The sequence below is a fragment of the Harmonia axyridis genome, chromosome 1 (genome assembly GCF_914767665.1).
Source record: "Harmonia axyridis chromosome 1, icHarAxyr1.1, whole genome shotgun sequence".
In the NCBI taxonomy this organism is placed as follows: domain Eukaryota; kingdom Metazoa; phylum Arthropoda; class Insecta; order Coleoptera; family Coccinellidae; genus Harmonia; species Harmonia axyridis.
The window spans coordinates 33,921,826-33,940,176 of record NC_059501.1 but is presented as its reverse complement, the minus strand read 5'-3'; the positions used below and the strand labels follow the sequence as shown (position 1 = coordinate 33,940,176).

The window sequence follows — 18,351 nt, the reverse complement described above, 5'->3', positions numbered from 1 at the left end:
AAATAGCTTCTTTTTTAATTGGGTTGTCATCGGTGTTTAGGTTATTCATCGGTACTGATGAAGAGAGCGAACCCGATCTTTCGCTATTCACCTCTATTTACTCTCTTCATCTAGACTTTTGTCTGTCCGATATTTGTTTATTTATTTTCGGTCGCTTTTTTTGAACACGAGCTTCAGTCCTGATCATAATTATTATTGAATATATCATTTTCCATGTTCTACTCTGAATAATCTAATTGCTATGTAATTTTGCATATTTAAAGCGGAATTCTATTTACAAAACCTATAATTCCAAATCATCAGTTCACAACATGATAGTTTTGTTATACAGGGTGGCCATTTGAAAACGAAACAGACGAGATTACAGACGAAATAAAGTTTTTCGATAGAAATGCTCGGACAGGTCGATTTCTGTTTCGAGAGGGACAACTTAAGATGTAGGTTACGGACGCATAGCGCTTCAACCCTTGCTACTACAACCCTCACCCCCAAATTTTGAATATGGAAGATGGGGTGAGTGATACCTCATTTGAAAGGTATTTTTATACTGATTTCAGCACAGTAATTCTTTTTTCATTTTATGCATTAGTTCTCGAAATATTCTTAACTAAGTATTTGAAATTAAGTGGTGTTTTTATGGCACTTGTAGTGTTTTGTGAAAAATCGACATTTTGAGCTTCAAAACAACCATGACTGTGGCTTCCTTCCTAACTAACTAACGCATGAATATTTCGAGAACTAATGCATAAAATGAAAAAACAATTACTGTGCTGAAATCAGTATAAAAATACCTTTAAATTGTGGTATCACTCACCCCATCTTCCCTATTCAAAAATTGGGGGTGGGGGTTGTAGCAGCAAGGGTTGAAGCGCTATGCGTCCGTAACCTACATCTTAAGTTGTCCCCCTCGAAACAGAAATCGACCTGTCCGAGCATTTCTATCGAAAAACTTTATTTCGTCTGTAATCTCGTCTGTTTCGTTTTCAAATGGCCACCCTGTATTTTGGTTTTATATTTCGAATAACGAATATTTGGAATTGTTTGAGGATAGAATTTGTCCGATTTTGATGAAATTATCCTGGTTCTTGACCTGGTTCATATTTGAGAATGTGTAAAATTCAAGAATCGAGTAAAATATCAGTTTGATCAAAATTGATCCTCCTATACCCAGATTAAGGTTGAAAATCGAAGATTTTAGAAGATCTGAAAATATTATTATTATTCAACTTATGTATTGTTTTGGTGACATAGAATATAGTATTCCTCAAATTTTGAGCCATTTATTTTAAGAGTAATGCATCCTTTTTTGAAACATTTCATTTGGATTAGGTACGCAACAAAATTTTAGTTCAAATATTACCTACTTTATGATATTTCTTATATATTTTCCATCATCTGAGATAAAATATTCTGTGGCAATATTTATAAAAAACTATCATCATGAAATCCAAAGGTGATTCATTCCGTATAAAAATACTAATCTCATAGAAAATTACTGTGATATTAAGATTGTATATTCGATCGAATATGATATTGTAAATGAAAATATTAAGAAAAAACAATGGCTATTTCACGGACTTGTTGAATGAAACAATCAGGAGATTTTATCAGGTTCGACTGAATGATAATCCAAATTTTACTAATGACTCTGATTGGTCTGTCAAGTTCGATGTTTGTATGTGACACTGAAAGCAACAAAAATAAATAATAATAAGCCACTCAGGTTCGTCATGAAATAATTCGACAGACTTATCGCAAAAATTCAATAAAATTTCTAAATCTAATTTAACCTCTTGTGGTATACCTATTAAAAAACCCATTTATTATTTCGATTTTCATTTGGAAAATTTAGTGCAATATCAGACAATTTCATTAAAAACTATTTCCTAGGAGGGCACGAATTTAAATTCGAATTCGATATATTATATATTTCCGTTCACCAATGAAAGTACAAATTGTAATCCGAAAAATTCAGTTCTGTCGAGAACTTCAACACAGACTCGAACTCATCAAATATTAATGGAAAATATTGAAAATTCGGAAGAAATATTCATTGCTCCCATATCGATCTCCCTTGTGTTGAAAATGTAATGAATATCCGGTCAATGCCCTGAAATTGTGGAAAACGATACCAGATATATTGCAATTTATACACCATTAGGTCTCCGAAGGAAAAGCTCATATAGATACATAAATGAAAAAAAATTTGAAGGAGCAATTCCGAAGAAAAAGTTTTTCATATCTCCTTCTACGTATATTCGCATAGTTTTCAATAATCAAGGCACTCTATTCAATCTGCTCTACTTTTGTTTGAAGATTTAAGTGTCTTTCCATAAATGGTTTCGAAGTATTCCAATATTTCTTGAACCATGGATGATGTTCCATAAGGTTCCTTTAAATTTGTAGCCTCTTCATATATGATTTATATTATTGTCCTAATTACCTATCTCCTGGAAAAATCTTTTCATAATAATTTTCTAATAATAATCAAATTATTAGGAAATTTCTAATTACTGTTTTATCTACTAGTTTGTCAATTTAGGAAAATTAAAGTTATAAGATGGAAAACTAGGAACTTACGTGGATGTTGCCTCCACACATATTGAGCAAATGCATGGCATATTCTTTATTTCTTCCCCCACCAGGAACTGCTGCACAACATGCAAACTCTAGGTACATATCGACTAGAAATAAATAGATGCAATTATATATTTGAAACTAAAAATGGGAAATTAATTCATTTTCGTTCTGAAGGAAAGTCATATTAATGAATAAAAATTTTTTATTGAAATTTGAAATAATATCGAAATGAATATAGGTACTTGAATCGGTTATTCCAGTATGGAAATTCATTCAAATTGAAATAATAGTAAATCACTAACGAAAAGTTTATTTTAATTCGGAATGAAAGTGTGAATCAAAATTATTAATTGGGTCCAAAAAAAGCTCTGAGACTGAGGATCTGGAATATTATTTGAAGAAGGGTGGTAGTTTGAATCTGTTACTTAATTTTACCTTCACTCTCTGTATTCTTATCAATGCCAGGATCCCATAGGAGAAATTCTTGTTTTCTATCTTTGTAATATCTATCAGGCATTTCCATGAAAGAAGGTATCCTACTTTGAAACTGGGGACCAACATTTATATGGGGAGTTGAGTCTGTTTCTGGAATAGGTTCGTTGCTCCATGTACACACTTCATCATCTGGAAAAATCTCATTTAAATTTTTAACAGATATTATATTAAGTCAAGAATAACATAGAATTTAGAAAAATGGAGAGCTATTGAGGTTTCGACTTTTTTATTATTCGGTAGTAAAACTTGACTGAAGATCATCCAATGGAATTTATGACATCTCGCAACGCATACTTTTGCTTGGTGATCTCTAGAGTTGAGTGATAAGTGAAACTATCATCAATGTTTAAGATGGTCAGGAAAAAACACGTAGTTGGGTGGTTTCACTATGTTCTTCAATGCAGATACATTTTGAATCTGTGCGCTTGATATAATACACTGCTCAACAATTGATAGGGATCACTTACTTGTTCTAAATTTATTTCTGAAATATTCGCTCCAAGATTATAAATTTAGTCAGATATCAGAGTATTTTCAGTTGATAATATGGTTCACTTGAGAAAAGAATGCAAAAATGGAAAGTTGGAGAGAAAAAAAGACTTTATTAGGAACACTCAAAATTCTGTGTTTGAATAACATAAAAATTTTATGATGAAACCACAAGAGGGCTGAAGTTTCGGTTAAGCTAGTACCTAGTTGGTCCCCCACGAGCTCGTCTCAAGCATTCTACCCTACGAGGCATACTTTCGATCCAACGATTTATAAAATTTTGGGGCAAATTCGTCCAAATATCCCGTAAAGCGTTAGAAAGGTCCTCCAGGTTATTGATCGGTTGTTCTAAGGTTGACAATTGTCTAGACATCTCAGACCAGACATGTTCGCTGCAATTCATGTCTGGAGAGCGAGCTGGCCAGTCCATCCTATCAATAGCATGAGTTTCTAGCGCTTCATTAACCAGACGACTTCGGTGTGGACGGGCATTATAGTCAATTAAAATGAAATTCTTGCCCACGGCAGCCGCAAACGGAACAATTATGGGTTCAATAATCATATCGTGATATCTCTGGCTGTTCATGGTGGTGTTCTGCAGAACAACCAACTCTGTGCGTTGGTTCAAACAAATGCCTCCCCATACACATATAGAACCTCCGCCAAAAGCTGTTGTGGGTACCATAAACTGTTCTGCATACCTTCGCCCCCTTTCCCTCCAAGCAAGAATACGTCCATCGGAGTTGACCAAACGAAATCTAGACTCATCCGTAAATAAACATCGGCTCCAATCTTCAAGTGTCCAATTGCGGTGTTCCTCAGCCCATTGCCGTCGATGAACCCGGTGTTCCCTATTCAAACGGGGATGTTGTACCCTCCTATGTGCTCTCAAACCACGAACATGTAGTCGTCGTCTTACAGTCTGGTTCGAAATTAGAACTCCTGTTGCAACTCTCAGTGATCTATTGAGCCGCGACGCCGGGTAAGTGGGATTTCTCCTAGCATTGAGGATCAAAAGACGATCTTGGGCAGCTGTTGTACTGCGCTGCCGACCTCTCCCATGAACATAAGCTACTGAGTCGTTTTGGATGAACCTATTCCAAGCCCGACTCACGACACTTTGCGAAACATTCAACTGCCGGGACACTTCTCGCTGGGACAAACCTTCCTGTATCCACCGTATGATTTGGTCCAGTTGCACAGGAGCCAAACGTCTTCTCGGCATGACTGATAAGCTGATATTGTTCTCATTTCAATTATTGTCACCTTATGTGTTTGAACGAGAGAAAAAAACAGATTTAATAACAAATACCACATTGCTTTTCACTCCACCTGTAACAGCCTACAGATAATAATCGATTTTGTGAACAAGAGCCGATGAAGTGAGGAAGACTTTGATATAATCTACTCGAAACATCTTACTTTTTCCTTAGAGAACATATAATGTACAGATATTCACGAGATAACTTGAAAAAAAAATACAAATGAAGAAAAGTTCATAAGTGATCCCTAGCAATTGTTGATCAGTGTATTTCAATGATATGGAACAACGATCAAATGAAACAAAAATTGTCGAAGGGGAGTATGAATTTGGTTCTATTTGATGTAATGTCAAATGTTGTACTTCATATTATAGGGCTAGACCACAAGCCTTCAACACTAACAATATTTGTCATTGTCCATGCCATGAAGTCAAATTTGCCCCACACGAATTCTATGGGTAACTATTCAAAAATAATAAAATTGCAATAAAACCTACTTCCAGAAATATCCAACACGAAATTATTTTTTCTCGAATTATTTAAACCGAAAAACATATATGATTTCTGTACTCACCTGTTCTAGGTTTTATATTACAAAAAAGTCCAGTTCCACACCTATTCGGACTGAGAATTGGTTGAGGCGTATAGGTCGTACAACCTTGCGGTTTACTTCTGCTTGCTCGCAATTTTGATTGATGTAATATAGGTAACTGTAATGCTTCTGATCTAGGCCGTTTACGGGAAACTTTTGCAGGGTTTGCAGATATCCTGTTTAGAGATAAATTCAGACAATTGGTGAATTGATCATTGATGACAACTAAATCGAGTCTTTCTTCTATAGATTTTACTTGCCGACTTGAAAACTCTATCGAACGAATTTTAACCTAGGTAATTATAAATTATGAAATATGTTTTATCTTTCCATGTTGTCTTGAAGACAATGCACTGATATTTTGAGAAATCTTTTGATAGCTGAGCCTGTTTCATATGAACGAATTCTCACATAAATACAAAAAAACATTCTTTTCCGTGAAAACAAGAATTTCAAACAGTTAATGCATTCGATCGTTACTTGATAAAAATTAGATGGAGGTTATCCTGTATTGCACTATTTCTTGAATATAAAACAATTGATCTGTTCCAGAGAACTTGATATACAGGGTGGCCACTTTTTCAATGGGATTGTATTGGTAACTTTTAAACCATAAGAGTTAGAAGGTCGGTCAAATGGAGAAAAAGTTGCATGCATAGAAGCATTATCAAGCAGTTCAAACAAATCCAGATTATCAGGGCCGGTTATTGAGATATCATAAGATAAGTAAATTCTGTCATTTTGATTCTTCTTTTTTTCCCACTTTATTCCAAATATTATCAAAAAATGTTACAGGAATTTTTTATTCGACAGTAAATTGTTCTCAATTTGACGTAATCAGATTTCGTATCCAACGTTTCGTGCTCTTTGGGCCACCCTCAACCTCATTTTTTTCAATACGGACCTGTATATTTTATAACACTTTTCGAAATAACTTTTAACGCTGAATTCAACGATATTTCATACAATGTTATTCAAAGTTGATTTTCAGGTGATTTTGACCCTTATCCAAATTTCTTCGGGTCGGATCTGTATCACATTTTGGTACCTTTAGTTTAATTAACAACCTGCAGTACATTTCGATGAGAAAATCATCTTACTCATCCTGAACTAAATGGAACATATCAGAGTCAAATCAAGAAACAAGTAATAATTATTTACACATTTCAATCCATAATGATTAAACGAATTATCATTTAATGAAAGAAAAATCGAATGATTATTCGAAAGTAAATGAATAAGAATGAAGTAAGTGTTCGAAATGTCCACCATTTTGTAAAATGCACTTAACGGTTCTGGAACCCATACTTCTTATACATTTGCTTATTTCGTCTTCTTGAATACCTTCCAATACATTCTCAATCTCGCGAGAAATCACTATTATTGGATTTGTCATTTGTTCCGTTGAAACAACTTACAGAATCGAACTTTATTTTGATATCATTACGATATAAGTTTTGCAAGGCTTGGTATTCAAATTTGAAATCATTGTATGCGCATCTCTTGACTATTTTATTAACAGTAGTTTTTGATAAATTGCATTCACTACAGATCCGACCCAAAGAAAATTGGATAAGGGTCAAAATCACCTGAAAATCAACTTTGAATGACATTGTATGATATATCGTTGAATTCGACGTTAAAAGTTATTTCGAAAAGTGTCATAAAATATACAGGTCCGTATTGAAAAAAATGAGGTTGAGGGTGGCCCAGAGAGCACGAAACGTTGTATATAAAATCTGATTACGTCAAATGGAGAACAATTTACTGTCGAATAAAAAATTTCTGTAACATTTTTTGATAATATTTGAAATAAAGGGGGAAAAAAGAAGAATTCAAAATGACAGAATTCACTTTACTTATGATATCTCAATAACCGGCCCTGATAATCTGGATTTGTTTGAACTGCTTGATAATGCTTCTATGCATGCAACATTTTCTCCATTTGACCGACCTTCTAACTCTTATGGTTTAAAAGTTACCAATACAATACCATTGAAAAAGTGGCCACCCTGTATATATTATCAGGATAACACTTATTTTTTTGTTACATGATTTTTGATATTTAATCTTTTTTATCAACCCTCTAGTTTAAGCAGTATGTATCCATATCGAGGATTTTAGAAATAATTTTATGGAAAATCGAATGTAACTTGGCATATTTCTTTTTTGCCACAAAAATGACGTTTCAGAATTCAACATATTTTGCCAGAAGTTGAATAACAGCGAATCTTGTGTAGATATAGCCTTTTCGCTTACAAAACGAGTATGTAGGTATACAAAATCACAGCCTAAACGGGGCCATCTAGAGCAAAAATGGTAAGAAAAAGACCCCCTCGATTTTCCTCGCGGTTTTCGAGTATACGGGATGTTACGGATTATTTTGACTTTCAAGTCTCATTCCTTTATGGGTAATTTGAAAGTACCACGACGAAAAATCTATTAAGGGTCACAATCTCATATTTGATTAGTTATTATCTCGATATTTGAGGTTTGATGTTTTCTTTAATGAACTTTTTTATAGTCTTTGTTTCAACCATTTTTGTTATAATGAAAAGTTATTTGCATCAAATATTTTCATATGGATAGGGGCGAAACGGTAGGTCCCAGGAAAAAAGTCATATGAAGTACCCCTCTTAGAGTATACCGGTTGGATCGTCTGAAATCCTGGGTGTCCGTAAAAAAAATTTTTCTTGACGGATACCCAGTATCCTCTTCGGCGAGCAAAGCGAGTATTCTAATATTCTCTTTGAAGTGAATCATTGATTTTAAGAGGAAAACACTTCTTCTGATATTCTGAAATAAACTGCTTCTTTCTCTTTTTATCGAAATTAAAGTGATATGTCGAAATTTGTGATTTAATGGATGGAAGAATTGACCGTAATACATCAAATGATCTTTGATTTGCCAACAATGAATTAAAAACCATACAATATTTATTGATTCTAAGGAAGAAAAATATGTAAGAAGTTATTTGGAACTCCATTGATTTTTCTGAATCTCTGGAAACTGTTAGGATTGGGGAGTTTGATAAAATTTTCGAACATGTTCATGGTTCAACACATATTTTGAAAAAATTACCTCTTCATTAAAACTACCCATGAAATTCAGTTATAAAGTTATAAAATATACTCACGTTGTAGGGCTTAAAAAAACGTCGTTGCTCTCTTCTTTTTTTGATTCAATAATTTGTTTAGGCCTCGAAATTATTTGTTTCGTTGAACACTGAACACCTTTCACGATCTTATGTACACTCACATTGTTCCTATCTTCACTGCTCACTTCAGAACTCTGTATAACAGAAGTGTTCGTAATAACAAAATTTTTCGCTTGTATCGGCGCATTTCCGGTTTGAATCAACTTGATTTCACCATTGGTATCCACCAAAATACCGGCGAAATTGGAACTGTTCAAGTCAATCAACCCATGGTTGCTTATCAATCGCAGGGGGACACCATTCAATTCTATTCTTTTCTTGGTCACAAAGTCCTTCGGGTTGCTCGAAAGAAGCGGATCATCTGAGTTTGGCAACATCTGAGATTGAAACGTGTACTGAGGGGACATGGAGAAATTAATGAAATTCTGAGGAACGTTGAAACTATTCGAATTATTCGGTAGAGTTGATGGTTTTGAAGACGAAGGCATTGTAGATAAGGGAGATTGCGAAGGAGTAAGGCCAACAGGAACTGGAGACGAAGGATCCGGTGAATCCGACAGGGGGTAGATGTCATCAGCTGCTATACTTTCTCCTGGAAGTACTTCTTCTAAGGCTTCTTCGACCGCTGCTGAGCTAGACATAGTCGACGTGAAGAATGCGGCAGATAATGGAGAAGATACCTGCGGTGGTTCATCAATCCCCCGTTCTGGAACCTGACCAAAATCATTCTGCTTAGGCGAAACGAGTGGTAGAGCTGCGTTCTGACCAAAGCACGGACTGTGAGCCTCGTGACTTGCAGGAGGCGTTGGATAGGCAAAACCAGGTGAGTCGTGTCGCATCGACGGGCTCTGCAAAGGGCTCGGAGTTGGCACTGAAGTATGAGGCGAATTGATGAAAGAAGTCGGTGATTGATTCTGGAAACTAGGAGAAGGCAGATCCAACGCCGTGTTCGCATGAAACGTACTGAAATCAGCCAGACTATCCGGCAGCGGTGAATCCAAAACGGCTTGCAGATCTTGATTAACGGAATGATTCGTTTGATATGACGGTGAATCATTTTGAATCGTTGTGTAATCTTCCAACGCTATATCATGTATTTGCTGCTCACTCTGATCTTGCAAAAGGGAATTGGCTTGAAACTGGATGGAGGCAAGCTGTTGCGTATCAACCCCTTGAAGAAGCATACTATCTTGAACTTGAGTGAACACATCATCTTGAAGAGGCGGTGAAAGATATCCACCGTCATCTCTCTGATAGGTTAACGTAAACGAATCTGACGTTTGAAATTGAATTAACTGTTGCTGACCTGGGTCTGAGGTAGCACGTTTGAGCGACACTTTTTCTCTCTTCAGGATCAGATCTGCGAGAGTATCAGCATCCTGTTGAGTAGTCGACGTGGCTCTGTTGCCAATGAAGGAATCTGCTTCGGAATGTCTTCGCGTTTTTTCTGTTGGTTGTTGAGGGGGAGCTGGTACAACAAAAGAAGTATTTTTTGAATCCAAATTTGTTGTGGTGGTTGTGGAATGCACGGTTAATGGAAAAAGTGGGGGAGCATTCGAACATTTTATTGATTCGTCAGATGTTTTTGGTTGTTGTTGCTGCGAGATAGTTGACCGTTTGTTGATTATTTTTTCTTCAATGAGTGCTCGAACACTGATGCTTGCTGTCTGTAGGGGTGGGGCGTTGGAATCTTTCTTTTCGGATTTTTTGTTGTCAGTATCCTGAAAAAAGGTATCTTTTTTGGGAACACAAAATCGAACAAAAATATATTCAAATATGATATATATACTGAAGTAAATGAATTTTTAAATTAATCGTATCGCCTCCAAACTGATCTTCTCGAAATTATATACCTATGCCGATCATTAATTCAAAAAGACATATTAAACTCATTTCCACAAAACGCCCCAAAATCGTTATTTTATAAAAACTGCAAGTTTTTCAGTGAATGTCCCTTACACGGGTAAAAACGACCTAGTATAGGGTTTGGGTTATGGTTACTACGGAAGGTAAGAAGTATTAAGCTTAATTTTTTTATATTTTCTTCTGGATAATTCGTCATTCATTGCCAGACACTTATGTCAGTTGCTTCTCCTGTCAGACACCCCTAAACTTTAATGAATTACAATTTTACTTTCGCTTCAGTAAAAAAGCTAAATTTTTTGTGTTACTTGGGGACCTATAAGAAAATGTTACCTATGTAGCCGGACAGTTTTGACGATTTTTACATCCTGCCAGACACATTTGCAAGTACGCAGTAGGTGCGAGCGCGAGTGCTTAGTCGATTGAGATTTTGCAAGATAACCATAAAAAAAATTCACGTTTATTTCAGATTTGAAAAATAAAGAGAAATTCTGCGAGAAATAAATTTGACTTCGTTACCTTCTTGAAATATCCACCATGGAGTCTCATGTGACCATTGAGTGCAGGAATATTTTTGAATTTTCGATGACAAAGGTTACATTCTACCGGTTTAGGTTCTGGTTTGCTAGAGCTAGCTGGACTAGACATAGATGGGGTTGTAGTAGATACTTTAGCTTGCGAGGAACTGGAACATGTAGTTACTTTACTAGATGACCCTTGCGGCAACTGTAAAAAATGATATATTAATTTTAAACGTTGTTATCTGATTTATAATATATACAGGAAATTTTTTTCACCCTTTTTTCACAGCGTGTCTTGTTTTCTCCTCTTTTCCAAATTGAATTGATGAATTTACAAGTTTTTCTCTGAATATAGCAGGAATTGTATCAACCTTCGCAATTTTTCGGAATTTGAGGTCGCACTATATTTTCATGAATGAATGATTATTTTCTAGACGAGATTCTTATCGATTCGAAGGAAGTTTTGAAAATGTTCAATTCGAAAAGTTTAAAAATTGCATTCTTGATGAAATCTCATTTTGCTATTCTAGTTCGAATAAAAAGATCGCGCAAGATTTCCTCTCCCTTATCAATCCATTTTCATTGAATGATATTTTCAATACACTGTGGCATGATTATGCGACTGTTTGCCATTTTTCCACAATTGATTGAGAACCAGTGTTCCTTTGTACGTATAGGTGATAGATTTTCTTCCTTCAGAAAAATCTCATCCATAACGAAAGACGTCTACTACGTTGGCGGTGGAAGCCAAAATAGATCAACGTCAATGTAATACGAAAACAATTCCATCAATTTCAGTCGAGATTTTTTTCTCTTATATGCTCATAGAACCAGACATGAGGAAAAGGATGATTCATAATTCATAATTATTGCAACATTTCAATCCATCTTCGCATCCCAGATCCCACTTTCAAATCGAGAAATAAGTAAACATTCGATTTTTTTGTCTTATTGGGACGTACGCCCATCTTCTATTCTGTTCGGTGGAAGAGTTTTTTAAATGTAAATTTTAAGGTTGTCCGGCTCTTATGAAATGCAAATTTCATCTATTATTTATAACTTTTTATCTATTATTATTATTTATTATACTATTGTATATGTATAGTATTTTATAGTGTATTTTTGTGTGGATATATTGTTTATTGACTGTATTCATATCATTTATTTCTTTGATGACTTTTGGCTGCTCTTGTGCTCTTCATATATATTTTGAATGCTTTCATCTCACCTATTAATTGTATTGTTTATGACTTGTGAAAGCAACTATATTGTTATGCAATATCACCAATAAAGGCTATTCTATGCTATTCTATTCTATTCTATTCTTGTTGTTATTTCGGTTTTCCTAAAATATTCAAAAAATTTTGATTTGACACTACCAGTATTGAGAGAAATTGCAAATAATGTTGCAAATTATTTTACTCCATCCCAATTATATTACATTGACAATTGTCAATATAATGCAATGACATTTGATATGATCGGAAGTCAGTATAGACAACCACAAAACGAAAAATATAAGTGAAAACAATGCTGTAATGAGTTCATTACAGCACTGTTTTACTGTTTTTAATACTGTTATCAACTCATTACGATACTGAAATAAAGGAATAACTATTACACAATTAATTCCTTTCCGAAACAAGTCAGAGATTGTCCGAAAAATAGCTATAGCTGAGTATGGTTACCCATTTTGACTCCAAGTTGACTGGACTTAATTTGACGTAAGAGACCTCTAGAATCCAAATATCAAGTCGAACTATATACACTATAAATTTTACATTGTGTATGCGAAGTCTGCGGGATTCTACTATTCTTTCAACCGCCATTCGTTTAAGAAACGACTGTTCCTCGGGTCTTGTCGCACTTTTCAATTAGTTTCTTCGTATGCTTGAATTTCTCGTGATTAATTATGCTGGCAAGTAATTACTTACATGCAAAAAGTTCTGCGACGAATCTTTCCTAAACGAATGTTCCATTCATTTCGGGTAGTCAAGTTCACTCTTTTTGTCGGGGCCCCGCTCCCTTCTGTCGAGATGGATTCTAACTTGAAACTCGTTCCGAATTCACGCGAAGTTTATGTAAAGAAGGAACAGTTCTTGTCGGGAGTAAAGCTTTCGGAGAGAAAATTCCTAGTGCAGTTCCGCGTGGAAATTTTATTCATTCCATATAGGAACATTCGCTGAGCGTTTGCCAATGGAACTATTCAATTTGTAGTTTTAACTTCGATTGTTCCGATTTTTTATTAGTATCGAATAAAATTCTTGCTATATGTTTAGCTCATGACAGTAGGTAGTTCTTCCTCTTTCATTCGATTAGCTTGACTATTGCATTTAATCTATATGAAAAAAGAAATTTTGTCAATTTGTTCAATATTCTTAATTCTGGAACACAAATCTGCAGCCTTTGATATGATATGTCAACATATTGTGATTTATAACTTTTTAGCTATAGTTTTGCTATTTGTTAGCCACAAACTGACCAACTTGAGGCCCGCTTTAGCGGCATTACGTGCTTCTTCCCAAGTTCTCCAAACAAACTTCATCACCTTGTCAACAGCGTAAGAAATAATATCAAAGTTTGTAATAGAAGACAGCTCGTTTATGAAAATAAAAAATAATACCTGTCCCAGAACTGTTCCCTGCGGAATTCCCGTATTAATTTCAATTCGATGACTGAGTTTACCTTCACTCTGACATACTGTATCCTTTTCTTCAGATAATTCTCAAACAAATCCACACACACCTCTTACTCCACTTTTTTCCAATCTTCGCAACATAAAATCCTGTGAGACAGAATCGAAGGCCTGATCTAAAAAAACACCCAAAATTTTTTTGTTTTCATTTCAACCATTTAAAACTTTTTTGGTTGATTCCTCGATGGCATCTCCAGTTGGCAGTTGTATAGTTCATAAGAAGAAATGAGCCGTACGAATTCATTCGATTCAGTACACCCGTTAAAGATATATGGCGTATCATAATTTTGTCCAAAGTCAAAAATCCCCCTGTGTATCCAAAAAGTTGGAGTTTCCAACACTGAAAGGTAATGAGGTGATATTGAATCTACATAGTATTTTTGATTTACCAGTGCAGGTCGGACAGTTAATAATACTATCAGACCATAAATAAGAGTTATTATTGTTCAAACTCCTTCAAAAAGCTTCACTAGAACCTTATGTTATTTCCAACTTTAATTCAATTATGCCGGACAATGAACAGGGTTCATTTTATATTTGAAGAATACATGCAACCGAAAAACGAAAACTTTAATAATTCAGAGCACTAGCGCAGCTTAGGGGGAAGGGTCTACGGGCCCCTCCCCTAAATCCAACAATTCAGAGAAAGTTTGTCAATAAAAAGAATATTATGTGTCTAATCGATTATCATTTATTATTTATAACGAATCATCATTTGTTGCCTCGATCGGCGACTTTAATATAGTAAGAATTTCTTGGTAGTAGATTCTTACCTTTAAGAATCCACTTTACTTTAACTACTGAACTACTATCTGTTGCCAAAAATATACGAATTTGATGGTTATCTTTAACCATCAAATTCGTATTTTTTTGCCAACAGATAGTAGTTCAGTTCATAAAAACCATGTGTCAACCTAATATTATTATTTCTTTGTATCAAGTATCATGGTTGTACGCGTTCCTAAAGCCGACGAAATTGCCAACGGATGCTGGGATTACTCAGTCATGAAAAATATGCAATTATGATTGGTATACGGAAAAGGTTTCGAAGCAATAGGAACATTTGGCTTCAAAATTTCCGATTGAGTAACAGACTTCTCAAACATCAATTCGTGTTGTTCTCATTCACATATTCGATTGATCTTCGACTGATTTAAGAAATTAACGAAATTATATGAATTGAATTTAAAAACAGTCAACGAAAAAACCATCAGATGTGAATTCAAGATGTGGATGAAGGAATCATTGAGAATTCCCGATTCGAAACTGCAATATCGGTACATTCGAAATATGATGAGCAGTTATTAAATAACATATCTAAAGCCCATAAATTCATATTGCTCATGGATCTACATTGCCCATAGATCCACATTGCCCATAGATCTACATAGCCAGTAAATCCGCATTGCCTATAGATCCACATTGCGCATAGATCCATATTGCATTCTATATTCTATATTAAGCAAAATATTTTGTTCGTTACCAGTTACCGGAAAGAACTTATTCTATGCCCTCAAGGGACTGAAAACGTATTTGTGAATGAGAAAGTAAGAGATTGACTAGAGCTGCTCTGTTGAATATTTATTATTATTTCGAATTCAATATGTATTATACAGGGTGGCCATTTGAAAACGAAACAGACGAGATTACAGACGAAATAAAGTTTTTCGATAGAAATGCTCGGACAGGTCGATTTCTGTTTCGAGGGGGACAACTTAAGATGTAGGTTACGGACGCATAGCGCTTCAACCCTTGCTGCTACAACCCCCACCCCCAATTTTTGAATAGGGAAGATGGGGTGAGTGATACCTCAATTTAAAGGTATTTTTATACTGATTTCAGCACAGTAATTGTTTTTTCATTTTATGCATTAGTTCTCGAAATATTCATGCGTTAGTTAGTTAGGAAGGAAGCCATAGTCATGGTTGTTTTGAAGCTCAAAATGTCGATTTTTCACAAAACACTACAAGTGCCATGAAAACACTACTTCATTTTCAAATACTTAGTTAAGTATTTTTCGAGAACTAATGCATAAAATGAAAAAACAATTACTGTGCTGAAATCAGTATAAAAATACCTTTCAAATGAGGTATCACTCACCCCATCTTCCCTATTCAAAATTTGGGGGTGAGGGTTGTAGTAGCAAGGGTTGAAGCGCTATGCGTCCGTAACCTACATCTTAAGTTGTCCCCCTCGAAACAGAAATCGACCTGTCCGCGCATTTCTATCGAAAAACTTTATTTCGTCTGTAATCTCGTCTGTTTCGTTTTCAAATGGCCACCCTGTATATCCTAGGAACATCTGAAAGAAAACTGATTATTCTAAATTATTTATTTTCATTATATTCAAGATTTACTACGATCTTCCGTTCAATCTCCGAATTATAGAATGAATTTTTCATATTTAATTCAATTTTTTTTTACAACCACCAACCTACAGTCAACATACCCCTACCTCCCGCTGTCGCCTAATTCGTTCGATGTTCAGCCTCCCCAATGCAAAATCCTGGCTGCACCACTGATTCAGAGATAGACAAGGGAAGCATTCGAAACGCAACAAATAATGTAGGAACTTTCATTAACAACACGCGTTTCACTGTGGAAAAAGAATTAATACTTTCCTCAAATGAAATCTCCTTAATGTAGCGGAAAATTACTACGTTTTTCAGCTTTTCCCAGACAATCCGTATTAATGGCAGAAATACATTTCGAACAAGGACGTTCTGGCAGAATAATCACTGGTAAAAAATGCAGTGAATATCCTCGTATGGTCCGTTAAAAAATTGATCCAGATTTATTGCGCTTTCTCATTTCAGAAACCCCTTTCTGTTTTTTTCTAGTATTTTCAACTCATGGAATGAAAATTTTTCGATCGTGGATTTTCAAAAGATTTTCTTAAAATGAGAGCTATCGAATCGTCTGAAAATAGAAGCTTTATCAGCCTCAACGAAAGGTTTCAGTTTGATATTAGATGAGATCATAGATATCTGTTTCTGTTCGAGATAGGTATACGAAAAATTCCACAATTGTTTTTTTCAGTAATTTTTATGGTTCATATGATATCCATAATGGATCATAGATATAGCGAAATATTCAAAAGTCATGTTTCAAGAAACGCCATGTAACTCCAATCAAGATATCTATCATCTGTTTTCTGATATTTAATTATTTCGAAAAAGGAGATCGGGTATCTTTGAGACTTTATTCTCTAAGTGTTATAATTCTTGGGAAGCTCTCAATGAACATCGATTTTGGAACACACGGTACAATTTCTTTAATTAAATAATAACAAAATAACAATAAGTAAACGCCTCTTACCGTTACCTACTATAAATGAAATTTTAATTATATCTAACTTTTTGACAACTTTCGCAATAACGAAAGGCTCTCTTACTATATTAGCCTGTGTATTACAGAAACTTGTAATAGCAAAGTAAAGCTATTAGTGTTTAATATAATAATAGTGTATTCGAACTAAGAGTTATTACCTACAAAAAATTCCGAAATTCCACGAACGACTCTTTCAATTACAGGGTGAATTATGAACTGAACGAATTCCATTCAGAATAATGTTTGACTCACCCCGCATCTAACAAAAATTTTATTGAAGATCAGACTAAAATTATCACCTTATGGGTAATCAATATTTGGCGCGCAAAAATGTTCCATTCCTATGAGAAATGTTACTAAGAAATGCCATTTGCCAATACCCTGTATCTCGAAAACTACTCATGGGGTTGAGGTGGTCCCATAGACTTTCGTGTTCAGGAGGTCATATTATACAATATACAGTCCATTCAGGAATTATTGACATCGAAGTAGGCCATGAACGTCTAGTTGCGGCTTTATTTCTGGTTACAAAAATATTACTAAAAATTGCTATGGTTCATCATAGAAATAACCAGTTTAAATTATTTTCATCATTTTTGTATCCGAAAGATCCTGAATTTTCGAAATTACGAAGGGATGCATACAGTCATTTTGACATCACAGTTGTACTGTAACTTTCAAAATTGGAACCAATTTATCAGCCGATGTGTAAATTATTTACTAAAGTCACTATTTATTGAAACTGTTCATGACATGAATGATTGATTTAACTTGTATGAAAAATATAGGTACTATTTGTACTCGAGTTTTCTGTTTTTTATTGAAATGCTTTTATACTAGTTTCTATTAAATTACATGAATTATTTTGCCCATAACAGCTTTAACTCACTCACTAAAAGCATTTTTGCATGAAATTATTTTTAATTTGTGAATTTTAAAATTTTATTGCATTCTATTATTATCTTCAAGTGGGTAAAAGGTGAAGAAATTCTTGAAGTTACTCTCCTGAATATATTTTTCGATTAAATACTCAGTAAAAATTCTATAAAGCAATTGGAATTTATTAGATTTTTGGATTACTCATTGAAGAACAAAAAACAGATATAACAATCTCTCTATAAGATTTATATAATCCTTTTGATCACCACTGTCAAAACAAAACATCCAGGTAAAAATCCAAATAACCAGCATTCAAAATAGTGCTCCTTCTACTTTTACCCTTGAATATACTTGAAAAAAATTTTGTTTACTTTTTAGAGTCCACTGTTGAATAATGCTGGCATTTTCAAATAACCAAGTTTCCTCCAGATAAATGAATTTCACATTTTGTTGCAAATATTCTCTGTATTCACCATAAAATCATACTCA

The 18,351-nt window shown here is 34.6% G+C and overlaps 1 protein-coding gene across 4 annotated transcripts in view; it reads right to left on the bottom strand.

The window, feature by feature from the left end:
* Positions 1-18,351, bottom strand: part of LOC123685058 — a 456,594-nt gene that overhangs the window by 20,917 nt on the left and 417,326 nt on the right. For all 4 annotated transcript variants that reach the window (XM_045624640.1, XM_045624656.1, XM_045624650.1 and 1 more), the window contains exons 9-13: positions 10,958-11,164; positions 8,555-10,296; positions 5,401-5,594; positions 3,016-3,204; positions 2,581-2,684 (exon numbers count right to left, since the gene is read on the bottom strand). In XM_045624640.1, the coding sequence (XP_045480596.1) occupies positions 2,581-2,684; positions 3,016-3,204; positions 5,401-5,594; positions 8,555-10,296; positions 10,958-11,164 (2,436 nt within the window). The remainder of the gene's footprint in view (positions 1-2,580; positions 2,685-3,015; positions 3,205-5,400; positions 5,595-8,554; positions 10,297-10,957; positions 11,165-18,351) is intronic.